We start from the raw sequence: 14,247 nt of genomic DNA, 5'->3' as shown, positions 1-14,247 counted from the left end.
AAGAATGAGAAAAACTTCCGTATGAAGTTTTGATGGAACCGAAGGAACTAAAGTTTGCCTTTGGCGCAAGCGCAGTGGAACCTCGATGCAACTTGGATTTAATCAAGAACAAGGCCCCGTATGGGGGTTATTGCCGTGAGTGCACCCCACGCTGCGCACTGTAGACATTACTTAAGGTTCTTTGCGGCGTCCCTAAGGCCTCTAGCTGCAACCCCTTTCATTTCTTTTACTGTACCTCCGTTCATATCCTCCCTCTTCCACCTTGCTATCCACCCTCTCCTAACACTTGCTTCATAGTGCAACTGAGAGGTTTTCCTCCCCTGTTACACCTCTCAAGCCTTTCTGTACTTTGTTTCCCTTTCAGCGCTGATTGACCTCGTAGGTTCCAGTGCTTGGCCTTTGGCCTAAATTCTTGAGGTTGGACCAAAGTCTGGTGGGAAGGAGAGTACAAAATGAGGTTATCATGAAGCCCTACACTGTCAGGTTTAGAATAGTAAGATTGCTAACCTGGATTAGGTGTGAATAAAGTGATGGGTCTAGGCCTATGTAAATGTGTGATAGTGTGAAACGCTTTGCTGGGAGCCTGCCTTTATTTATTAAAGTTAAAATTGAGCACATTCACTTTTGTGTGTTTTGAATTCGCTTACTTCTATAAAATGCAGTATTATACAGTGCACATTTCGAGTAATCGGTAATGTTGATTATACATTTAGCCTGCACTCGTTATAAGGAAAATATTGTTTAATAGCACACTTCACAGAAAAAAGGTTCAGTAAACAGGATTCTTATTAAATGACAGATTAATGCAAGTGTCTAGTTACTTCAGTACAAATAAAAAAAAAAAAAAAAGTTTTAAGTTCATAATGTTTGAATAAATAACTTGGGAAAACTACCTCGTTTCTTGTAAATTTAGAAAGTAACTTCAGTCATGCACATTTTACACTAAAGGCCAGAGTATACTCGAGCAACTATACCACTGTTGCAAACTAACAAAATAGAAACCTTGCACGTTCATGCGAGAGGTTGCCTTACTGGGTTAAGGCTACTAGAAGACCCAAAAGTGGTCCGTCAGGGTTGAAAAATCTCCACTTTATAGTCAGTCTGGGATGACAGGCCGACCAGGAATGCGTAACTTGAATTCTCGACCTCGGAAAAGGCTGATACCACGATTGACATTGTCATTCCAGTTATTCCGTGCTAACATTCTCGACGTTTAGGAATTGAATATAGAATTTAGGCCGAAGGCCAAGCACTGGGACCTTTGAGGTTATTCAGCGCTGAAACGGAAATTGACAGTAAAAGGTCTGAAAGGTGTAACAGGAGGAAAACTTCAAAGCAGTTGCACTATGAGTCATTTGTTAGGAGAGGGTTAAGGAAAGTAAGATGGAAGAAAGAATATGAAAGGAGGTACAGTCAAGTGAACGAAAGGGGTTGCAGCTAGGGGACTAAGGCACGCTGCAAAGAACCTTAAGTAATGCCTACAGTGCACCGCATGAGGTGCACTGACGGCACTACCTCCCTACGGGGTCTCAAAGTAGATGAATTAGGTTATTTTCCTGAGCTCTAGTCCCAGAGTTTGTGCAGATTTCACCATTATTCTTTTAAGTCGTCGTTCTTTTGGAACAGTCGCCTTCAGATGTATAAAGCATTTTTAGCTCTTTGGCTCAAGATTCACTTGACAGAGGGGAGATTTCAAATTCGTGGAATCAAACGTTTCAGGAACCAATTCTGTAGCTCAGTCATTCCTTGCCAAAATAGTCCTAGTAGGCTATTTATCTTGGGGAAACTATTCATATGTATTTATTGCAATTGCGTCCCCCCACCCCCATCGTTTTCTGCCCTACCATTTGCGAGAGAGAGAGAGGTGGGAAACAAATCTGGTGGTCTTAGCGATGTGACTACTGCAGATGAACATCGTCAGCATGACTCCACAAAGAATGCAGAATGTCGGTTACCTGGAATGACCTAGCATTACATGGAAGAACTTTTCCTTTTTTGTTTTTGTTTTTTTCGGAGGAGCTGGATGGACCCCTTAAAAAAAAGGGGCCTGGATTTTCTTGTGGTTATCTCTTGGTTGAACTGGAAAAGAAATATAATACTCTGGAATATTTTGCGGCATATTGTTGCAGAGAGGGAGAGTTGTGCAAAGGACTGGCCCTAAGATTGAGATAACACTTTGGCAGAAAAGGGCAATATATAAAGTGTTTGGTGAAACGCTATAGATTACATACTCATTTAATTTGTTTGTAAAGCATATTCATTAACTGGTGGTTGACTCAGAGGCTTCTCTATCTCAAGATGTAGAGAGGAATTGATTGAGATCAACTTCCGCGCTGTACAGGCCAATGAAGCATAAATGGAGATAGGTCTTTTTTGCATTAAAATTCTCATCTATTAAGTATTAGGATAATTCAATCATTTCTTGTAAAAACAAGCTTTTACGTGTGAATTATTGAATAACAATAAACATAATTTCATCGTGCTATGATAATTATTGGCATAAACGGGCTCATTATACAGACCGTATAATGATGTACCGTCACTGAAAATTATTAATATGCTCAATATTATTTATTAGATTTGTACATAGTTTGTTTGAAGTATACGATTGTTTCTCAAACGGTATATTCTCATCTCCTTCGGGCAAGATGAAGCTCCGTGAGGAGAAATGGAGAAGAGAATTCTTTATTTACCCCACTTAAGACCGCAGAGGAAAGGTCTAGTCGATCTTACAAGGAAGGGAGAGAGAGAGAGAGAGAGGCTGCTACAGACTTGTTTGCTAACTCCGTCTGTTTGTTGTGTTAACATGCAGAGATTAGGCTACACATCTCTCTCTCTCTCTCTCTCTCTCTCTCTCTCTCTCAGTTCATAATTCTAGTGGATTTCCATCTCTTTGTTTTTACCTCTGATCTTTTCTATTTTCAGTTTTTTTTTTATTGTTTCTTTCTATCTCCTATTCTTAATTTTTCGTTTCTCACGTTTTGTTAGTTTCGTATCTCTCACTTTTTTGCTCTCTCTCTCTCTCTCTCTCTCTCTCTCTCTCTGGTAACTAGATTCATATAAATCAGATGGCAGAGTATCCCGATCTCCTCAAATTCACAGTGTAGCAAGATATCCAGAGGAACTTGAATCTGTAAATTGGAAACTGCTGTTGCTATGTATCTAAATGAAACTTAAACTTAATCGGCTGTGTTTATAGGTACACATTTTAATATGCACCTGCATTGTTGCAGGATATCAGTTGTTGATGGGAATCCAGGATAATATTAATCTGCTTTGATGGGAGTCCTGATTAGTCTGAATCTGCAGTTTTGCTGGATATGTTAATTGAAATCTGAATTGTTTGGTATCCAGGTTTATCTGAATCGACAGTTTCCATCTATTCCGATAGATTTTGGTGCATGAGAGACATTTTACTTTAGTTCCAGTGTAGTTCATTTATCTTAAAGTTTTTTCTCATCAAAGCAAGATCAAATGTAGAGATTTGTTTAGTTCTGTGGGCTTAGGATGCTGAGGTTATATTTAGGTAATTGCGAAGTTTGTAGATAGTTCGAGTTACCTGAAGATCTGAAGCAGTAAACTTATTTCCTGTCTATTAAGTGCACGTTGAAATCTTGCTTGCAAGGTACGTCTTGACTTGTTAGGTCAATTTCAGCGCATTTTATCATAAGGAAGGTCACTTACAAATACGTTGCATCTTTGTCTCGGTAAAGAATAGCTGTTGTCACTTAGCCTAAACCTTTTTATTGTACCCATGCAAAGAATCTCTCTCTCTCTCTCTCTCTCTCTCTCTCTCTCTCTCTCTCTCTCTCTCTCTCCTTGAAACGAAACCTATCTTCTCCATCTCCAAAACTCTCCTCATTCTTTACCGTCCTCACCATCTAACTCTAGTGAGAGAAGAGGCGTGGGGGGGGGCGGTTGGAGTGGGAAGAGCCTTCCATTTTATCAAGCGTCCAAAAGGCTCACCTTTTCACCGCACTAAGGGGCTCGCAGCCCCCCCCCAGCTCCTTATTTTTATTTCCTATTTTGCTGCAGCGATTTCTTCTCTTCCCCGTTTATTTTCTGAGGGTACGCCGTCGTTAGGCGGGTCGTGTCTTGTCTGATTTCTTCCCTGGATCGTGGAGTTCACGTACATAATGCAGATTGAGAGAGAGAGGGAGAGTTCAGTCATGAATTACGAGGACTCGGAAACGGAAATCAAAATACGGAATTTGGGATGAAGAGAGACAAGATTTTTAACAGAAATTTTGAGAGAAAATGTTAATTCATTGTTTTGGTTTTGAAGGTGAGGTACCAATTATTTTTAGTTTATATTAATCTTGCAGAGTTTCGTGAGAATTCTCTCTCTCTCTCTCTCTCTCTCTCTCTCTCTCTCTCTCTCTCTCTCTCTCTCTCTCTCTCTCTCTCGATTTTTTGTGATTTTATTTGCTTATTTGATTATTTTTGTTTTGGATTTAATGGCGAGGGTGTAACAGTTATTTTTAGTTTATATTAATCTTGCAGAGTTTCTTAGGAATATACTCTCTCTCTCTCTCTCTCTCTCTCTCTCTCTCTGAGGGCCAGACTTTTTGTCAGCAGTTTTATTTTTATCTTTAATTAAAAAATGAAATTTATAAATTTGATTTAACATTCATGTAATAAGAAAATTGCACAAGACCAAAAAGTACGATTTATATTGTTTCTATCGATATAACACTATCCTGGTATCGAACGTGTCCGAGACAGGATCTGAACACACCTCTATTGTTCCAGTGAAAATTGAAAATTGCCCTTGCTTTCAATTATTATAGTCCTCCGCACCTCTTGCGGTGCACTGTAGGCATTACTTAAGGTTAATTTTTTTTCACATTATCTCTCCTCCCAAAACCACCACCACCCTGTCAGTAGTCAGACGTCGATCAAAGGATCACACTCGTCCCAAACAATTCGCAATCCTAAACGCAAGCTTTAAACAATCGCCCACCACCGCCGCGAGTTTGGAATTCGGGTCGCGCCAACTCGGAATCTGGGGGCCGAAGTTTCCCCAGAATTAGGAAACGATGTATTGGACATTGAGCTTTGTGCATTGCGTCATTTGCAAACTTATTGTTCTCCGCCGAGTAACAAATGATTGCGCCTGATTCCTTTTGCTTGCGTCGCCTTTCCTCCTCCCATTGTTTTCTCTCTCTCTCTCTCTCTCTCTCTCTCTCTCTCTCTCTCTCTCTCTCTCTCTCTCTCTCGTCTCGTCTCGTCTCGTCGCCGTCTCGTCTCTTCTCTCGAGAGCCGTCGTCGCCTGCTGCTGCTTGCTAATGTTTCCTGCTGCTTGGTGCTGTTTCTTGCCTCCTGCTGCTTGCTTCTTGCTGTTTCTTGCTTTCTGCTGCTTGCTTCTTGCTGTTTCTTGCCTCCTGCTTTTTCCTTCTGCTTCCTGCTGCTGTTTCTTGCCTCCTGCTGCTTGCTGCTGTTTTCTTCCTCTTGCTGCTTGCTGCTGTTTCCTGCCTCTTGCTTGCTTGCTTGCTTGCTGTTTCCGGCCTCCTGTTTCAGCAGCAAGCAGCACACATGCTTTGTCTATTATTATTATTATTATTATTATTATTATTATTATTATTATTATTATTATTATTTGTCAATTTATCGCTGCCGAAATTCTCACATCCCTCGGGTGTTCCACATTGACGCCAGGAGGACATTGATGCTGTCTAAATATTTAAAACATCCTCTCTATCTCTCTCTCTCTCCCCTCCCTCCTGCTTAGGAAGCTTCGGGGACCAAATGGCGGAGGCGAGGAGGACGGCGAGGACGTGAGGGAGTCCGCCGACGATGCCCTGATGCCCTTCTTCACCCCGCAGCATCACCGGAGAAGCCCCTCGCAGTCCTACTTCAGTATTAACACGTCTCAGGTAATTTGGGCATATTTTTTTTGCTTTTTTTTTTTGCTTTTGTGTTTTGTTATATTGTTATATATGCTTTCGTTACTAAAACAAGGCTGGACAGATTAATTTTTATTGCATTTTATTAAAATTTTTTTCGATTTTGAGAATATGTTTAGTGAAGACTCGCATATAATTACTGTTTTATTTTATTGGTCTGACGTGATGTGGTTGCGTTAATTTAGAAGGGAAATTGTTGATGTGATTGTTTCTTTATAATCATTGGCCGAAAATCCTACGTAATTTTTCTTTGTGATTAACAAAACACACTGGAGCAAGTCTAATGACTTACCCAGTCTGCCCAAGCCTTATTTTGACCCACGGCCGCTGACAATACTGTAAACTCTCAGGGTATAATGCAAGATTTTTTAAAAATTTAACATTTTTAACCGATTATTTTTGCCGGATGACTTAACGCAGTTCTGTGCTTTTATGTTGCCTAAGCCTTAAAAGAAAAGTGATAGAAGCATTGTGGCACAATCGAAAGGAAGAGATACTTATGTCATTGGAAAACGGATGGTTATAAGAATTAGATAAAACTTCATATTTTGGGACTAGACTGGGCTGCATTTTCCCTAGTACCGGGACCGTTCCCTGAAAAAAGCGGGACGCCATGTCCTAAAACCTAACCATAGAATTTTCTTGAAAATAATCTCATGTTTCCCACACCCAAATTACTTTGTAGTTACCTATCTAATTTAACCTAACCTAACGAAGGGGCATGGCAAAAAAAAAAACGGGGCTGGTGCAATACTAGCATACATCTCAGGAATCTGAGAGTGGATCAATGTTTTGAGGGCTTAAGAATATCCCAAGAATTATATATATAGGTAACCCGCAGTGGTTATTAAACCCCTTTTTGTCATTTGCCAGAAGTGACATAACTAAGAAATTGCTGTTTTTCAGAAGCAGACAATTTAAAGTTGAAAACTCCTGTACTCTATAGTGTAATTGGCTGAGTATTACAAATACAAATATGACAAAACCACAGTAATGGAACAAAGAACTATTGCTGGTACCAGTAACTCAAAACACATTTTTTGAACGGTTGTCATCTCCGGGCAAATGAGCGAAATTTTCATCAGTATATTTTAAATTAAAATGGGTATTTTTTTGCTATTGTTTGCAATGTGTTTGGCCCAGTATAAAAAAAGAAAATTAAAAATTAAGTAGATTGTTCTTTGCTATTGTTTCTATTTGGTCCAGTATAAAAAAAAAAGAAAAAAATTAAGTGGATTGTTCTTTGCTATTGTTTGCAATGTATTTAGCCCAGTATAAAAAAAGAAAATTAAAAATTAAGTGGCTAGTTCTTTGCTATTGTTTGCAATGTATTTAGCCCAGTATAAAAAAATAAAATTAAAAATTAAGTGGATTGTTCTTTGCTATTGTTTGCAATGTATTTGACCCAGTATAAAAAAAAAGAAAATTATTAAAAATTAAGTGGCTTGTTCTTTGCTATTGTTTGCAATGTATCTAGCCCAGTCTTAGTAGTTTACCTGACTTGCTCCTTAAAGTTCTCCATGAAATTGTGTTCTAGACCCTCGCGTAATTTAATTACGAGTTGCGTCATCGTTTTGACAACCCCCTCAACCCGGCCATTAATTTATAGGGAGAGTGTGGAAGCTGGTTGAAATTATGGTGGGAGGGCGGCATCGTATAAATTTCCATGTTTTTGGGAGTTATGAAATGTGACGTTGTAGATGAGTGTTGTTCATTATTATGTATTCCCCTTCATCATTGTTTGTATAATGATGTTTGAAGCGTAGTGTGTCTTCTTTCAATCAGTGGAAAAAGCATCGGTTGCCTTGAAAAGTATTTAAATATCTTCATGCCACCACTTAATACTACTACATTCCTCGCACGTCTCTCTCTCTCTCTCTCTCTCTCTCTCTCTCTCTCTCTCTCTCTCTCTCTCTCTGTACTGATGTCTTGTATAGTTTTGATCAGGTCTCCATCATCCATTGTATATTTCTCTCTCTCTCTCTCTCTCTCTCTCTCTCTCTCTCTCTCTCTCTCCATAAGCTTGATTATCACGTTGACCATTTATCATCGTAAATAACAAGGGAGGAATAATAGACGCCATTCTGCCTCCCTTTCCATAACTACCCCTGGCTCCTACTTCTCATCCTCTCTGCCTTTATCCAACCAATCCTCCTCTTATCCTGGCTCCCTTTTCGACCTCTCTCTCTCTCTCTCTCTCTCTCATATAGTCGGTAGTTGAAAACAAATGAAATTTGGCCTGGCAAGTTGGATAATTCCTTTGTAATGATCACCAGCAGTTAATTGCTCGTTGCGATAACTAGCTTCAAACTGGTAAAAGTATCCTTTTGTGTGATGGGTTTAGCGATGTGCTAATGGTTTTGTGTGATTGGTAATTATTAATGATAAATGCAAATGATTCTTTGGTTTTAGCAATTACCCCGCTCTCTCTCTCTCTCTCTCTCTCTCTCTCTCTCTCTCTCTTTGTGTCTAGATATAGGTTTGACTCAGTTTTCGTCATTCAAGAAACAAAACCTTAGTGCTAGTCCCATGTAAGTGTAGAATTTGATGTTGGGCTTCTAGTAAAGCTACCCCATTATTAATAATAATAATAATAATAATAATAATAATAATAATAATAGTAGTAATAATCAAAGATTAAAATCTAGGCCTAGCTTGTTTCAGACTGAGTTTTAAGAGAGGATCAACTGTGAAACCCTTTTAACATAAGCTTCAAATCAGTCTGTCGATATCGTCCTCGCTACCAGCAATATAGACACTATTAACTATTTACAGAGTTCCATTAAACGTTATAAAAAACCCATGTCATGCTATTATCCAGCTTTACAAACGCTAATTTGTTTTTACGTTTTTAACACTCAGCTAACATTAACTGCAATCTGCTTCTGTTAGGTTTTAATGTGAACACGGGCACATTTAACCACTTTTTTTGTGAACATGATTTTTATTGTATAACATTTTGCTTTCATGTTTTTTTTTTCATTTTATGTGGATGTCTTAATTGTCGTTGCATGTGATGTTGCTTGTTTGCCTGCTTATTTTATTTTTTTCTGATTTCTCTTTAACTTGTTTGTGTGCCTCCCTCGTAGAATGGACGAAAGCCCAGCAATTACCACAGTTTGCAAGTAAGTTTTCAAGATGTTTATTCTTTAGCCTTTAAATTCCTTGTAGGGAAATGCATGATCATTTCTGACTAAAAGTGTACCAGAGTTATTGACAGAATGATATTCATTGTAGTTAGAATTCCTGTCATTACAGCAGACTAACCGTTCTGTGTTTTCCAAACCTAGGCCTATTCCACCTAAATTGCATCCAACTTTGTTTTTATTTTTCACAGAGTAGTGTATCTGACTATTTCTGATTAAATTTGTACTAGAGTTATATGTGGAATGATAATGTAGTTAGAATTCTTGTCATTGCATCAGACAATTTCTATACGACATCCACATCTAGGCCTATTCCACCTAAACAGCATCCAAACTGTCATATGTTTTTCCCACAGAGTAGCGAAACGTAGCTTCTCATTGAAACCTTGTATGGCAGATCATTTTTAATGAAGGATGTATATTCACAATATCTAATTGAATTTTCCTTTCCTATCTGACGAAGGACTCGCTGGATGTGTACCACGATGCCTATTCAACACTGACTCGTCCCCCGAGTCAGAATGTGATCGGTCAAAGAAAACGTCACGTGAGCCTAGGCGCAGGTGCCATAGAGAACGGTCACCTGATGGAGGATGACTTTATGGATGACATCGCTGAAACGACCGGTAAGGAGATTAGATATCTTTAGACTTTTGCAGATTGCGTAGGCTCGCGTAGGCTCACGTATCCTGCAATCCTTTAATCAGGATGCAGTGGTTACAGGCGAAATAGTTTGAGCGAAAAGCCACAGTAATGTAAATGAGAGACTGAATCTTTCTAAAGTTACAAAAAAGGGAGCTTTCGACCGTTTAGATTTTTTTTTTTGTATTTTGGAAAAATACGGTCTCTCATTTACGTTATTGTGGCTTTGTACTCATTGTTTCGGGTCACAATATAGTGATGCACCATAGAGGGAAAAGTTTATACTACAGTGCTTGAGAGGAGTTTTAAAAGACCATTCGCAGTATTGTCAAAGGTTTAGCTCACAAACCTGCTTTCCTTTTCAATTTAATTTAATAATTTAATATCAGTATTCCTGATACAGTTTGTAAGGCAATTTCCATGAAAATCCTTTTCTGGTGTCATTACTTGTTTTAATGAATTGTGTGTTATAACTTTGGTTAAGTTTTATATATGTAAAATGTATTGGGTTTGAAGTCGTGAAAAAATTCAGTGGTATTTTTTATAAGCATTCAAAAGCTATTGCCAATAAAAGTCCTTGATTCTCATATGTACGGATGGGCGAACGTTGTTTAAAAATATAGGCCATCCTGTTTATATTTGGGAGAAATATATATATTTTTTGTTTTTACACCATCGTTTTGGTGCAAAATATCCCTCCTTGAGTTTCCTTGGAAATGAGTGTCTCTCTCTCTCTCTGTCTCTCTCTCTCTCTCTCTCTCTCTCTCTCTCTCTCTCTCTCTCTCTCTATATATATATATATATATATATATATATATATATATATATATATATATATATATATATATACACTATATATATATATATATATATATATATATTTCTTTATATATATATATATATATATATATATATATATAGCTTTATTCGTTTGAGAGAGAATACCCTCCTTCGGGCAGTATTTAATATTGCTTATTAGTTTTCCATGTTTTTCACTCAAGGGATGGGTGAAATTAAAGGCGTATCAGACAGACAATTATATTATAACTTCCTTCCACGATGAAATTCGCAGAACAATTATCGATTAAAATGGCAGCGATGATTTAGACCACTTTAAACTTTACCCGTTAAAACCGGTGTCCTAATTTTTCCCAATTTAGCCGGGAATTGAAAGCCACGAATTTTTTAAACAGCCCGAGAGCTATAATCAAGTGGTTTTTCGTTTTTTTCACTGATTATATCTTTGAATGTCACAAGCTAAATTGATAGTGACAGTTTTTGTTTAGTTGTGATGTGTGTGTGTGTGTGAGCTAAGTAATTGATGATATAATGAGGTTGAAATTTAATTCTTTAGGTATAAATTTTATGCTACTCTGCAATAGTTCTCAAAGCGTTGGTATGGTTCATCTTCAAATGTATAAGACTTTACATACTTGAATTACAAGTGCATCTCAACGCTGTGAGCACTGATTATCGTAAACTCATTGCACAATTTTTCCCCAATAAATCGACCCCCTGGCACGTATAAGCCCGCCCGCGACGCCTAAACACAAAACTTATCCCCGGGGTTGCTGACTGCTCGAACGAGCTTACATGCGCCATAATCCTCTTTCAGACTTTTCAAAAGAAAATCCGGAACGTTGCATTTTTCTAAGAAAATCTTTCGCCCCCATTTTCACCCTCCCGCTTTGAGGGTATATATCTTAATTTTCGCGAATTCTGGCCGACTCTGTGAGAAGGTTCCTTTTGCCAATTCTGACGCTCCTTTGAAATTTGAGATTTGTTGCGTAGTCAAATGAGCTTCCGAAAATGCATTTCGTTTTAGAGGTAGAAATCCTCACGGCCCTTTCCTCTCCGCCAGTCGCCCGATGGATTACGTCAACTTCCTCATAAAGAAGATTAACCTAAGCCTGGTACTGACACTTGCGAAGCTTCCCCTCTCTCTCTCTCTCTCTCTCTCTCTCTCTCTCTCTCTCTCTCTCTCTCTCTCTCTCTCTCTCTCGATCGTGCTCTCTTGTGTGTCTGCGTAAGTGCTCTGAAATTATTGTTCGAATGTTTGTTTCGTTCTATAATATTACTGTTTTTGTGATAGCTATAATACATTCATCTCTCTCTCTCTCTCTATGCTTGAGATCATTGCCTCTTGTGTGTCTGCGTAAGTGCTCTAAAATAATTGTTCGAATGTTTGTTTCGTTCTATAATATTACCGTGACTCCCGATTTTGTGATAGCAAGGAGATATATATACATTCATCTCTCTCTCTCCTCTCTCTCTCTCTCTCTCTCTCTCTCTCTCTCTCTCTCTCTCTCTCTCTCTCTTTGTGTCTATGCATGGAAGTTGTATAATTATTGTCCGAATGTGTCCATTTTTTCCGTTTTAAAATCTCTTTAATCCCAATTTAGCGAGAACAAGCTCTCTCTCTCTCTCTCTCTCTCTCTCTCTCTCTCTCTCTCTCTCTCTCTCTCTCTCTCTCTCTCTCTCTCTCTCTCTCTCTCTCTCTATTTGTTATCGGTGCTTAATTCCCTCTCCTGTGTCAAAGTTTGCACCCCCGAAGAAGACAAGGGATTGTAGTATGTTATCTACAGTAATCTACAAACTTCTGAAATTTGGTTAATATAAGTTGAGCCAAACAAGTGCCGTCAGTGCACCTCACGGGTGCACTGTAGGCATTACTAAAGGTTCTCCACAGCGTCCCTTCGGCTAGCCGCAACCCCTTTCATTCCTTTTACTGTACCTCCATTCATATTATCTTTATTCCATCTTGCTGTCCACCTTCTAACAATTGATTCATAGTGAGGTTGTGAGGTTTTCCTCCCGTTACACCTTTCAAACCTCCTTACTGTCAGTTGTCCTTTCAGCGCTAAATAACCTCATAAGTCCCAGCGCTTGGCCCTTTGCCCTAAACTCTTCCCTATTCCATTCCATATTCCATTCCATTCCCACGAGACGGGGGGCGCTGCTCAAAATTATATCTGTTCCTTGCAGTGTGTTTCGAAGCTTCTCATTAATGAGATTCCTTTTCGGCTTTCGCGCCGTCGCCAGTTGCATCTGGGGAGATGGAGGGAGATTTCGTCTGAAGCCCCGAGATCTCTTCAAAACACGGCCGGGCAATCTGTGGTTTCCAATTTCTTTCGCCGGGTATTTTTTGCACGTTTCTTTTTTCGGTGAACGTGTGCGTCCTTGGAAGCTGGCCTAGCTCTCTCTCTCTCTCTCTCTCTCTCTCTCTCTCTCTTTGTCGTCACCTAATTTTTGCACATTCCTTTTTTCAATGAAAGTCCATGCCTTTGGAAGCTGGCTAGCTCTCTCTCTCTCTCTCTCTCTCTCTCTCTCTCTCTCTCTCTCTCTCTAAGCCACCTTGAATACCGATTTTGTGAGAACAAGGATATCAAGATATCATCTCTCTCTCTCTCTCTCTCTCTCTCTCTCTCTCTCTCTCTCTCTCTCTCTCTCTCTGTATCTGCATTAGCCACCTTGAATACCGATTTTGTGAGAACAAGGATATCAAGATATCATCTCTCTCTCTCTCTCTCTCTCTCTCTCTCTCTCTCTCTCTCTCTCTCTCTCTAAACAAATGAAATCTCGAGGCATGCAGTTTCATTTGATCAGGCAATTAAGGACGCGTAACAGAAGCCGTGAACATTTGTGCTTGGCTTAATTTTCCTTCGAAGAAAAGTGAGACATATATATCTTTGTAGTTTTAATCTTGATAGCTTTTTTTTATTTAGAAATATGAATACTATTCTAATTCGATGTCGGGTATTATGTAGGTGCGTCTTATCTCCCATGCGTTCAAAAATACTTTTTTTTTTTTTTAGATATCTCGAATGCATTAAAAATTACTTTATTTTTTTGTTACGTTTTTAAGGGCATTGATACACTGCGTTGAATTTGCTCATAGTATAATTAATAGTATCATTAACAAATACAATAATTTGCGTGACAGTTTTGTCCAAAAGTATTTTGTGACCTAAAATAGCTGTGTAAATATGTATATATTTTGTTTATTTAATCTAATGAGCCCATTGGCACTTTCGCTAGTGACAGGTTTTTCGTTGAAAAGCATCATGGAATGTGAAGATTGTTGAGCATTTGTGTCACTTGCATTGTGGATTCTTTATTTTCCTTTTAATTATATTTTTGTTGAATTTTTTTTTTTTTTGTATTTATATTTTTGTGTGGAATTTTTTTATTTTTTATAATTTTGTGTGAATCTTTTTTTTTTCTCTATAATATTTTTGTGTGGAATTTTTTTTTTTTTTATAATTTTGTGTGGAATCTTTTTTTTTTTTATAACATTTTTGTGTGGAATCTTTTTTCCATTTATAATATTTTTGTGTGGAATCTTCTTTTTTCATTTATAATATTTTTGTTGTGATAATATTTTGGAATTTTTGGCTGTACTCACTAATATATATTTTATATATTTATAATATTTTTGTATAATCTTTTTGATAATATTTTTATATATATATATGTATATATATATATGAATTTTTATATTTTTTATTTTGGCTGTATATATATATAATATATATATATATATATATATATAT

The 14,247-nt window shown here is 38.0% G+C and overlaps 1 protein-coding gene across 1 annotated transcript in view; it reads left to right on the top strand.

Annotated features, from left to right (window-relative positions):
• The window catches only part of LOC136855531 (uncharacterized), a 106,832-nt gene that overhangs the window by 10,205 nt on the left and 82,380 nt on the right, over positions 1-14,247 (top strand). Inside the window, exons 2-4 of the mRNA XM_067132654.1 lie at positions 5,732-5,876; positions 8,996-9,031; positions 9,516-9,678. Coding sequence (XP_066988755.1) covers positions 5,732-5,876; positions 8,996-9,031; positions 9,516-9,678 — 344 coding nt within the window. The remainder of the gene's footprint in view (positions 1-5,731; positions 5,877-8,995; positions 9,032-9,515; positions 9,679-14,247) is intronic.

This window comes from Macrobrachium rosenbergii, chromosome 31, assembly GCF_040412425.1.
Source record: "Macrobrachium rosenbergii isolate ZJJX-2024 chromosome 31, ASM4041242v1, whole genome shotgun sequence".
Classification (NCBI taxonomy): Eukaryota; Metazoa; Arthropoda; class Malacostraca; order Decapoda; family Palaemonidae; genus Macrobrachium; species Macrobrachium rosenbergii.
The sequence above is the reverse complement of the archived record's forward strand: the minus strand, read 5'-3'. Positions and strand labels throughout refer to the sequence as shown.